The sequence below is a fragment of the Capsicum annuum genome, chromosome 9 (genome assembly GCF_002878395.1).
Source record: "Capsicum annuum cultivar UCD-10X-F1 chromosome 9, UCD10Xv1.1, whole genome shotgun sequence".
NCBI lineage: Eukaryota > Viridiplantae > Streptophyta > Magnoliopsida > Solanales > Solanaceae > Capsicum > Capsicum annuum.
This window is the reverse complement of record NC_061119.1, coordinates 204,702,083-204,714,200: the sequence shown is the minus strand read 5'-3', so window position 1 is coordinate 204,714,200 and position 12,118 is coordinate 204,702,083. Positions and strand designations below refer to the sequence as shown.

The 12,118-nt window shown below is 31.9% G+C and overlaps 1 protein-coding gene across 1 annotated transcript; it reads right to left on the bottom strand.

Annotated features, from left to right (window-relative positions):
• Positions 1–2,698: 2,698 nt before the first annotated feature.
• LOC107854013 (heterogeneous nuclear ribonucleoprotein 1) lies at positions 2,699–6,517 on the bottom strand. The gene is made up of 6 exons (XM_016698992.2): positions 6,285–6,517; positions 4,970–5,010; positions 4,702–4,865; positions 4,142–4,241; positions 3,861–4,030; positions 2,699–3,604 (listed from the first exon to the last, which is right to left on the bottom strand). The coding sequence occupies exons 1-6, from the start codon at positions 6,320–6,322 to the stop codon at positions 3,071–3,073; spliced, it is 1,047 nt and encodes a 348-aa protein (XP_016554478.1). The 5' UTR covers positions 6,323–6,517; the 3' UTR covers positions 2,699–3,070.
• Between the last annotated feature and the right edge of the window lie 5,601 nt (positions 6,518–12,118).

Here is a 12,118-nt window from a genome sequence, read left to right as displayed (position 1 = left end):
ATTAATTATAATCTACTTTTTAAATACTTTTTCAACTAGTTTTAGTAATTTTCAATAATTTGAAAGTAGTTGTATATATATATATATATATATATATATATAATATTCAAACTTTTTTATACACAAAATATTAATTATAATCTACTTTTTAAATACTTTTTCAACTAGTTTTAGTAATTTTCAATAATTTGAAAGTAGCTGTAGATATATATATAGATTTGAGCCTTTAAGTTGTAATATTCGTTCATTAATTGCTAATTAAATGAACCAAAACTCAATATAAACTTAAAACCTACACTTTTCACTCTTCATCTCATTTTTTAGTTTCAAGAGTGTTTTTCGCTCCTTATTTTTTCATAATTATAGTTTTTCATTAGCACATGAGTGAAAACAGATTTGATCTAGTCTTCAATCACAATATAATTGTAAAAACTAAATAATATAAAGAAAAAACCGAAAAAAAATTGAAAAAACCAAAAACCCCGAAAAAACCGACTAAAATCTAAACCGAAAAAATTAATTTTATATTAATTTAATTTGATTTATAATTTTAATAAACCGACATGATTGATTTGATTTCTTTTTAAATAAAAAACGAACCAACCCGACCTATGTACAGCCCTAGTGACAACCATTTCCAGATTCACCCTAACATTTCCCACTTGTTTGCTGAATAATTTTTAAACATCTAACAGGCATCTCCAAAAGGTAATTTTAATGTGGCTGATTTCCCTTTTTTGTCATCTCTTGAAATACAACACTAATTTGTGATCGGAGAATATTTGACATCTAGTCAACAAATTCAATCAATATTTATCTCAAAACTCATAAGCGGTACAACATATATGCAAGAAGATCAAAAGTTTCTGCCTCGTGATTTTGGCACATCTTGCAAACACGGCAAATTTGACAATGGCTTTGGACAGCTTGGTTGACAGGAGTGCCCCACTCATGATCTGGAGTTGCCTATGGCTTTGGAAACCTTGGTTGACAGGAGTGCCCCACTCATGATCTGGAGTTAGCTGCAGTTGTGTAGAAATTGTAGCGACACTATTTGTATGGAGTTCACTATAAGATCATCTCCGATCATTATAGCCTTCAGTATTGAGTATTTTAATATGAGACAGCGTAAATGGTTACATCAGACATGATATACTGTTGAACAAGAAGCCTTCAATTTATTTATTTTTAATTTGTAGAGAAAAAGCTTCTTACTCATGTTCCATAGAAGTACTATTGGCCCTGAGGTACATATATGAAAGGACGACACATCTGTTAATTTTACTAGTCTCTATATATTTCCTCGGACGCTACCATTGTGAAATATTTGAAAACCTTGACTATAAAAACTTTTTAGCTCCTCATATATTTCAAAGTAATTGTACTAGGCATTTAAAAACTTCAAATTCATATTTTAAGTAAGTTTGAAGTTAAATAATATGAAAGAATAATCTTCAAATACACTTTCAATATGACAATTAACTGGCGATTAGAGAGATAAAACACTTCGCTATGTGTCGGAAAAATTGAATTTGAATATGTAACAAAACAATAATAAACCTAAAAATATGCGAAAAATATTCAATTCAAAATGATAACACGGCAGAACGTACAATCAACATCTCCAACGTCTTGAATCCCACTTTGTATGACGTTCATTCTAATCATTAATTTTCACGGCACAATCATTTGTTTCGTATTTACTTATTCAAGATTCGAAGAAAGGATTTACACAATAAGAGTCGCTCAATTTTAAATTCCTACCTATTACAAAATCCTTTTTTAATCGATCAATTTCAAAATCCTAAAGATTGGAAAAATAATCAATCTTAACCAAAGTAAAACCTATTACTGAATTATTAAGGGGAAAAAAGGAATGGACATTTCGTTTTGTAAAACAACATGATCCAGAAAGTACACTAGAATCTTGTTCGCCTACTTTCTTGTTCGTGTTTGTTCCAGAAAGCTACGCACAGTAAGCTGCCCCGCGTACTCGGTAAAGTACGCAACATAGAGAACCGGAAATAATTAAACAATCTTGACCAAAATGAAAGCTATTAGTATTAAAATAAAAGGAAAGAAGAATGAGCAGTTCGCTTTTCAGGAACAAACGCGAACCAGAAAGTACCCAGACATCCTGTTTGTGTTTGCTCCAGGAAACTAACCATCCTTGTGTAGTCAGGTTATAAGTTGGCAACTATCAAAGAGACCACAAAAATAATCAGCAGTACCAACCATCTGTGTGAAAAAATTCAAACTAAACAAAGGACATCGTCCAGGGAAACTCAGTGTACTTGACACTCAAAATGGAACTTTTCATCACATATTCAGAAAGGCTTTAATGCGCTAATATGCTTGCAGGCAAATCTTTCAAAAGTTGGAAAGTTCGGAGTTTTAAGCTCTTTAAAAGAAGCATATGGTAATCAACACTAGCCAGATGTTGGCTACAAGATCCTGCCTAGCACACTATACCTCCAATAGTTGACTCGGCAGGTAGCATGTAAACTTGAAATACATGCCACCTACAGCTAAAAGGAATTACCAAACCGAGTCATCAACTACAATTGCTGGAGATCAAGGCATCACTAGGACACGAAAAAGCAAAAAAAATGGGGATCTATAGGATAATCTATAGTAGATGCCATATTAGTTCTAGGAAACAAGCATCATAGATCTCTAACAAGCATGCACCATAATCTAGAGGAAGTCCAAAAGCTCAAGAATTTTACCTTATAAAGACCAGAAAGATGACTCACTAGATAGTCATACGAGCCTGAGTAACAAGCATCTAAGAAACCAAACTTATAAAAGATACATGAAAGAACTCTAAAGAGCAAGGTTCTAGCTAAATTATAGTTCACAAAAAAAGGAAAAATGTCTAAACTAAAACAAATCAGAGATTTAACTATGGGTCTCAGGTCCCACAATAGTAAAAGCAGGAACAAACTAGGGTTCTCCCAATCTTCTACATCGTTGACTCCTTGCTAGTGCTCCCATATCTAATCAACTCTGAGCCAAAGATGCATTACCGAGGGCCTGAATGCAACACCTAGGAAATCCTTAAGAAAATCTACCTGCCATAGGGATGGTAACGACCGCCGCCACTATAGCCTGTCCTACTTCCATATAGACCTCCTGGTCCACCATAACCAGCGCCAGGGCCAGATTCATAACCAGCGCCAGAGCCAGCCCCAGAGACGGCCCCACCATAACCCCCATAACCACCTCCACGGCCATATGCCGACATTAGCCCACCTCCACCATATCCACCAGCACCTCCACCATATCCACCGGCATAAGAGCCATAGCGACTAGAATAGCCCAATGAGGGATCTCCGCGGTAACTACCGAATTCACCACCACCAAAGTCTCCATATCTACCACCAAATTCACCACCACCGTATCCATAGTCACCAAACCTACCACCCATACCTCCAGAAGACCTATACGAAGCAGGGCCAAAACCGCCACTGCCAAAACTGCTATATGAATTGCCAAAGCCTCCATAACTATCATTGTATGCACGTCCCCTAGATTCACTACCATATGCAGGACCAGATGCTGGGTTTGAGGGTTTCTTTGGTTCTGCCTTCTTGATCTCAACCTACAATAAAGAAGCAGGTTAACCTAGAAGATCACCTATGCAATAGCCTGACGCAGCTAAGCCCTGAAAGATAGACACTAAATGAATCCTACAAAAATTAAACTAATACACGAGAACATGATGAGAAAAGTTGAAAAAATAAATACTGAAATTTGCAGCACAAGACCAAAAAGAGCAATTTTGACCATTCACTATTTGAAAGATAGGCGCATCCCAGTACATTTGACATCCTGGACAACCACTGGAAAAAACTCACCTGGGTACCCAACATATCAATCATATTTCCCTCGGACAGCAGATTATCAACTACTTGTTCCTCTTCAAATACAATAAATCCAAACCCTCGAGACCGCTTAGACACATGGTCCCGTATGATCTCGCAGTCGGCCACCTTCCCATACTTGGAGAAGAAGCCCTTAAATTCATCTAACCACGAAGAAAACGAGAACAATTAAATTACTTGAGGAACTGGATAAAATCAGGCACAAATCTGCTGTTTAAAACAATTAGTGAAAAGAAAATCAAGTGAAATATCACCTTCATTCATAGTAGTAGGAATTCCGCCAACAAAAACCTTCTTTGTTTTGAAATCCTTTGATTCAGCAGATCCTTTAGGAATGGTTCTTTTGATCTCAACCTGACCAAACATAACCTCATAAGCCAGAAAGCCAAAATGCATGCCACCTTACAGCAGGTTTTTACTCAAAAAGATGGTTTCTACTAGATCCTCACAATACCAGGTATTATAAATATTATGACATATAGGTATAAATATATAGTACTATCAAGAAAAAACTACAATATGATTTCTGCCATAAATCTCACAATGTCAGAAACACTATGAACTTCAGTACAAATATGTGATAACCAAGCAACCTCATAATCTCAAAAGAAGGTTAGACTCGTTAAGCTACAAATCGATGGTCTGTTAGAAACGACCACAAAAAGAAGATCTTCTCATGACAATCGTATATGAAAATTCAAGTAGTTCCTTTCTTCACCCCTATTTGATAATAATCAAACACTGAATTATACGTAACACCGAAAGCAAATCTCTGACTTATACGTAACATCGAAAGCAAATCTAAACCACTCACTTGTTTGTCATTGATAATATGAGTTTCGGTAATAACAGTGTCAACAACAGAGGGATCTGCATAAGTGATGAAACCAAAACCTCTGGGTCTACCAGTATGCCTGTCCTTCATAATCACAGAGTCTATTATCTCACCATACTTCTCAAAGTACTTCACAAATTGTTCTACAAAACCAAATCAAATTAACACCAAATTAGAAGAAAACAATTAGAAACATAGAATATCCATAAACCAAAGTATACAAATCTGTAGCTTTTTGAAAACTAACCTAATGTAGTCTCTTTCGCTAGACCTCCAATGAAGATTTTTCTGTTCCATAGAGACAGAACAAAAACAAACTAGTTATTAATACACATAACACTTCACATGGAAAATAACCTTTCCAAGAGCAGAACAAGAAAAAACTTGGACAACACGATTTGTGCTTATATTTTTGCAAAAGGTGAACTTTTTCTAGGAAAATGGTGTTTCCATCATACTTTTGAAAACAAATATTGAAATTACAAGTGATTTTGTAGCTTCTTTTTGTCGAAATACTCCTCTTCCAGTCTTAAAAACACTTGCAAATCCTCATGACAAAGGAACTTAATTGGCAAAGTTGAGACGTTTAACATAGTTCTAGTTATTATTTTACAAAGATTTGATAGATATTCCGCCAGAAAATTATTATCTTTCAAAAAAGAAGGTTTCAAATACCTTATGCAAGTCAGCAACAAACTTAATTCAATAAAAAGTAAGAAAATGCCCATAAAAAGAGAACTAAGATATTAAAATAAAACCTAGACGGCTAGACCACGCAATTTGTGCATACTCTATCGGCTAAGACAGCAACTAAGCTTAACAATTATGCTCATAAACAGAAAATCGAAAGCAGAAAAACCCTAAACTACACAATTTATGCAGATATTATCTTTTTGGCAGAAAAAGATGAATTTTCCCCAAAAAACAAAATTGAACAAGTGTTCAGGAGCTTCTTTTCAGCTAAAACTCTTCTTCCATTCCTAAAACCCTCACAAATCCTTTTAATAAAAAACACTTAATGGGGAAATAGCTTGTACGTCGTTTGTTTGCTTAAGTTCTAGTTGCTTTACCATAGATTTGAGATACTTCATGAGAAAAAATACATCTTTTTTTGAAAAAATTGTCTTAAAAACATACATTCCGAAATTTCAACTTGCAAAAAAACAGCAAAAACAAAAAAACTTCAAAAAGTCAGAAAAATAGACGTCAAAAATTGTCTTAAAAAACAAACATTCAGAATTTCAACTTCTAAAAGAAGCCAAAATAAGCTTCAAAAATTCAGAAAAATAGACGTAATTAAAAATAAAACATTCCGAATTTCAACTTCTAAAAAACAGCCAAAAAAAAAAAAGGTTTCAAAAAGTCAGAAAAACAGACGTAATTAAAAAACACACATTCCGAACTACAAAACAGCAAGAAAATGCTAAAAAAAAGGTCAGAAAAATAGACGCGATTAAAAAACAAACATTCCGAATTTCAACTTCTTAAAAAAAGCCAAAAGAATACTTTAAAAAGCGAGAAAAATAGAGGTAATTGAATAAACAGAGGAATAGAAAGGATACCCTGGGCTAGCTCCATCACCGAAATCATTCTTCCCCATAATCGATTGACAAAAAAATGATAGATCTCAAAGGGAGATAAGGGAAGGGGAGGGGGAGAACTAGGGTTTGTTGTTTGTTTGAGCAGCTCGATGAACAAACTTAAGAGGAGAAAAAGAAAGATATTTTTTGTGCTGCTTTTATAGAAGAATGTGTGTGTGTGTGTGTGTGTGTATGTATGGGCTTTTAAGAATCATTGGTCCTGATTCCTGAATTGTTCGTTCTATTTTGGGCTTTTAGTTTACACTAAGGCGGTGCCTGTGAGTCGGATAAACTACGTATAAATGGTACTCGTTCCGTTTTCATAATAAATGAATTGTTGAATTTTAACACACAAATTAAGAAAAAGAAATTAAAGACATAAATTTAATATAAATTTTCATTTTTATCCCAAAAAAGGAAAAATTAACATTGTAATACCTTTTCAAAAGTTAATTGGTTGTTAAATCATAAGGGTAAATTTGAAATAAATTCAATAATTCACTTATTTTGAAATATTAATAAATACCCCAACAATTCACTTATTCCGAAATGGAGGGAGTAATAGTTAGGGGTGTACAGACTAAATCATCAAGTCAAATCAAATCGAAGAATCAAACTAAACCCAAAAAAAAAACGGACTTATGATTTGGTTTGATTGGTTTGGCATTTGAAAAAAAAGAAACGATCATTCTTAATTTGGTTTGGTGTTAACCAAAAAAAAGTCAAATCAAACTCAAATCAAAGCGATATAATATATATATATATATATACATGTATATAATTTAACTTTTTATACATAAAATATTAATTATAATCTATTTTTTAAATACTTTTTTGTTATAAAGCAAGAAAGAATAAAGAAGAAGAGTAGAGAGAATAGAGAGTAATTCTTATTCCTTCTCTTGATGGATGAGAGATCATATGACTATAAATACAATGAACAAAAACCCTCTATTTATAGGGGAAATTTACTCTAGTCTGAGTAAAAGACGGATGCTTCAAATTCTAATAGATATCAAAGTAGATCTTTATAAACATTCACTATAATATAAATACATTTATAACACTCCCCCTTGAATGTCTAATTGGTAGATAATGTACCTCATTAAAACCTTACTAGAAAAAATCCAGTGGAAAAAAATCTAGTGAAGGAAAAAGAGTACATATCTCTAATAATACGCATGTAGGCTGCCTCATTAAAAACCTTACAAGGGAAACCCAGTGGGACAAAACCTCGTAAAGGAAAAAGAGTACAACGCGTAATAACTCCCCCTAATGAGAACATCTTTGAACCTTTGCATCCCGATCTTGTGCAGCATCTTCTTGAAAATTGCAATTGGAGAAGATTTGGTGAATAATCAGTCACATTGTAAGTTGAACGAATCTGTTGTACGTTAATATCATCATTCTTTTGTAGCTCATGTATGTAGAAATGCTTTGGCAAAATGTGCTCCATTCTATCTTCATTTATGAATCCTCCCTTAAGATGTGCTATATATGCTGAATTAGCTCTGTATAAAATTGTGGGTAGATTATCATATTTCACACCACATTTTTCTCGAATAAGATGTATCATGGACCTCAACCATACACATTCTCGACTTGCTTCATGAATAGCTATTATCTCAGCATAATTCGATGAAGTGGCTACGATAAACTGCTTTGTATATCTCCAAGATATTGCAGTATTCCCACGTGTGAACACATTGTATGTTTAAGACCGAGATTTATGCAGGTTAGATGAGTATCCAACATCAGCATGACCAGTAAGATCAGGACTGCAATTTTTAGAATAAAATAAACTCATGTATCGTATCCCATTTCGATGTCTCCTAGTAGGAGTAGAAATATACCTTGCTAACAAATTGAGCGAAAGGCTATATTGGGTCTTGTAGTTTTTTACAAGATACATGAGTTCACCAATTGTACTAAGATATGATACTTCATAACCAATCCAAATTGATATATTTCTCATTTCAGCAAATAATCTTATTGTTTTTGAAAACTCTCCAAGAGTTTCAATAATTTTCAAGCTATAAGCTTATACAATATAAGGATTATCATTAAGTTTCATAGAAACTTTTATATTTTGAATCCTTAAAGAAGTTTTCATACAAATTTTGTCAAGTGACAATATTCAACATTTTATGTGTGACATCTTCAAGTGTCTGGACTGCAAATTAAATAAGTTTTCACTTACCAAGATGCACCCTTTTATATCACTTGATAAATGTTTCTACATCGGCATATTTAAATAAATATAGAATTCAGATCCTCGTAATCTTTCACAATATTGCGCCAATATTGTGTCAAAGATATTGATGATATATCATTTCGTATCGGTTCACAATGCGACATAACATTTTGAGATCTCATCACTTCATTATTTTCAGGTACATAAACCTCTCATAAGGTTTCATGAAGTGTTATGTCATAGGCTCTTCAAGCGCATTTTACCTTCTTATTATGATTATTTGCTCCTTATTCTATACAAGTACTATTTCATTTGGAACCGATTGGACTATCACGCTTCATGCATGCATATACTTTGTCCTTTAGAGGCATAAAATAGGAGCACTTGTAGCTTAAATATGAGATGCGTTCGACATTTGACTTGAATTATCTTTTGAATGAGGATCTGATGATAATTTCTAACATACTTCATAGCTGCTTATAATCTCCCCCTCATGTTAGGAAAGCTAACATACATCCTCCATTTTCTTTGATGGATCCATCTTTGTGCATCATGGTACATTCATTAATCGTATACCGCACATCAAAACTATTAGATGGAATAGTTGGTTCATGAACTTGAACCAATCGAGGGAGAAGAAATAATCATAATTTATTGGTCTAAAGCACACAAGTGTTATTGTATGCAACATATCATATTTCAGACCAACACATGAAGCTTTATTCTCGTTAGCAATGGTTAAGCTATTTATCGAAGGCATTCAATGCTAAACCATCATCATCAAGATAACTTTCTTGATTGCACAATCTGAAAATTATGTTCTTAACTTAATTTTATTGAGCAAGAAACTTTATGAATGTCAAACTGCAGGTTGATAATGAATGTACATATGATCATCTTATTGATGCATCTTTTCAACATATCACATGATAGGTGAATTGGCCCTTATTCACCTTTTATTCTTTTCAGATTTTGAGGGTTCCAATCCCAAAATTAGTTGGTCCAACCAACTTATCATGAGAACAAACAACATTAAAGTTTATGACTTCAATATATATTCAACACTCAGTATGCACATCTTCGGGATATCACAATCGTTCATGTCAACTTATGAACTTTTAATCTAGTAAACTCCAAGTTTACCATGATATGTGTTTTTGCTTTAGTAAATTTCTGATTTACTATTATATGAATAAATTTTAGATTTACTACTTCAGAAGTAGATTTTAAAATTATTCAACCTCTTTCGGAGGTGAGTTGTGATACAATCACAATCAAGTGCATGTTTGCATTAATAAGTTTCTCATTCCCCAGGAATTAAATATAATCATGCCTTAAGCCTATCAAATTATGATAGCTTATAACCTCTTTCAAGATTTTGCTACTTCAAAAGCAAATCGAGGCATACATATGATGTAGAGAATTCTTCTCTTGTATATCTTATAATTATATAAGTGTGTGAAAACATCGTCATTTTTGATGATCATTATCATATTGCCCCTCCACGCGTATATTCGTGCATTTAATCACTTGTCTTCTTTCAGACATATTATGCACTGCTACCAAATACACCTCAAGAATGAAGTAAGTTGTCATATTTCAGACTTATCATATATTGCTACCACATTCACTCCATGGAATGGAGCATATTCAATGGGTCGAATTTCATGACTTTTCATTAAACACCCATTATTTTTCCTTATCCATCATAATATCATCAATATGGTGTATTGAGATTCAAACTCGACATCTTATCCATATAAAGGCGTCTTAGGCATGAACCAATGGGACTTGAACCCAACATATTATCATTTTTTTTGATAATATTATTTTTGAGGAATAAATTTAAAATATAAATGGTTCCAAACCAATTATTTTTCCTCAAATTCAATAATAATTATATTAATAGTAGCAAAAGAAAGATAACGTAAAGAATTACTAACCTTGAAATCCTTCAGATTTATAATCTCACCTTGTTTGGCAGAGTCTCATGCTGATAACGTGTTATAAACTAATAAAGAATAAAGAAGAAGAGTAGAGAGAATAGAGAGTAATTCTTATTTCTTCTCTTGATGGACGAAAGATCATATGATTGTAAATATAATGAACAAAACCCCTCTATTTATAGGAGAAATCTACTCCTAGTCTGAGTAAAAGATGGATGCTTCAATCCTAATAGTTATCAAAATAGATCTTGATAGATCTTGATAGACATTCACTATAATGTAAATACATTTATAACATTTTTCAATTAGTTGTATTAATTTTCAATATTTAGAAAGTAAATGTATATATATATATATATATATTTATCCATTAATTGCTAATAAAATGATTCAAAATTCAATATAAACTTAATGCCTAAATTTTTCACTCTTCATCTTATTTTTTAGTTTCAAGAGTTTTTCGCTCCTCAATTTTTCATAATTGTGGATTTTCATTAGCACGTGAGTGAAAACATACTTGATCTAAACTTCAATCACAATATGATTGTAAAAAGTAAAGATTATAAAAAAAAATTGAGAAAATCGAGAAAACCCAAAAAATCGAAAGAACCGACTAAAATCTAAACCGGAAAAACTGATTTTATGTTGATTTGATTTGGTTTATAGTTTTAATAAACCCACATAATTGATTTGATTTTTTTTCAATAGAAAACCAAACCAACCCGACCTATGTACACCCCTAGTAATAGTGATGACTTCTATTTTTTTTCTCATAATAAAAGTATTGTAGAATTGGTCCTTTTTTTTTGTTTATATATGAATAAATTAGAGGAGTATGGTCTGTGTCAGCATGAATCCAACATTAAGATATTTTAATTATGTATAATAAGTAGATTGATGTTAATTCGAATTATGAATTATAAAAAATTAATACACAAAATATATTAACTACTTGATAATATTTTTCAAGGAGTCAAATTATCTTGCAAGATAATTATTTATAACTTATTCATATAAATAAATAAAAAATTAATGCATTTTAAAGTTTAGATCTTTAATCATTAGATTTGCTACATTAAGTATAAAATATGAGATTAGAATTAATACATAAGACTTGACACTTGTTGTATAAAATCTGAAATAATTGTTGAAAAATATAAAGGGTTATCTAGTCGTTGCATGTTACATCACATGTGGGTTGCAATTAATAATCCAAAATTACATCGTGTTCCCCTATTAAGCCGACATAAACATCCTTTTCTTTCATTTTTCCTTATCTTTTTTTTTTTGTCAACTTGTTATTTGAAGTTAAATTAAATTAATATTTTAAATTTAAATTTTAAGTGTTTCAAAAATTATATACAAAAAAAAATATTTAAGTTATTTGACTTTGAGAACATGATAAAACATACTTCTGTAAATGTTTTATCGAACTTTACTTTTGTATATGTCCCTTCCATTGAAACTTAGGAGTTGTTTGTTAGAGTGTATAAATTGTTTTTTGAATAGAACGTATTAGTAATTTTTGCATTAATAATGCTTGAATTAGTAATATTAGTATTATTTATACTATCATTATTTCTTATACACTGTTTGGTGTGATGTATTAGAACTTGTCTTTTCAATTTTGATATATTTAAACAAAAGTTTAAAAAAAAGGATTGCATATATATTCT

Bases quoted from the DNA above. Each gene is read 5' to 3' on its own strand.
- LOC107854013 (XM_016698992.2), bottom strand. From the start codon at position 6,322: ATGGGGAAGAATGATTTCGGTGATGGAGCTAGCCCAGG. The intron at 4,242-4,701 runs GTGAGTGGTTTA...ATGTTTGGTCAG, and splicing joins ATATTATCAATGACAAACAA to GTTGAGATCAAAAGAACCAT. The intron at 3,605-3,860 runs GTGAGTTTTTTC...TCTTTATTGTAG, and splicing joins TTGATATGTTGGGTACCCAG to GTTGAGATCAAGAAGGCAGA.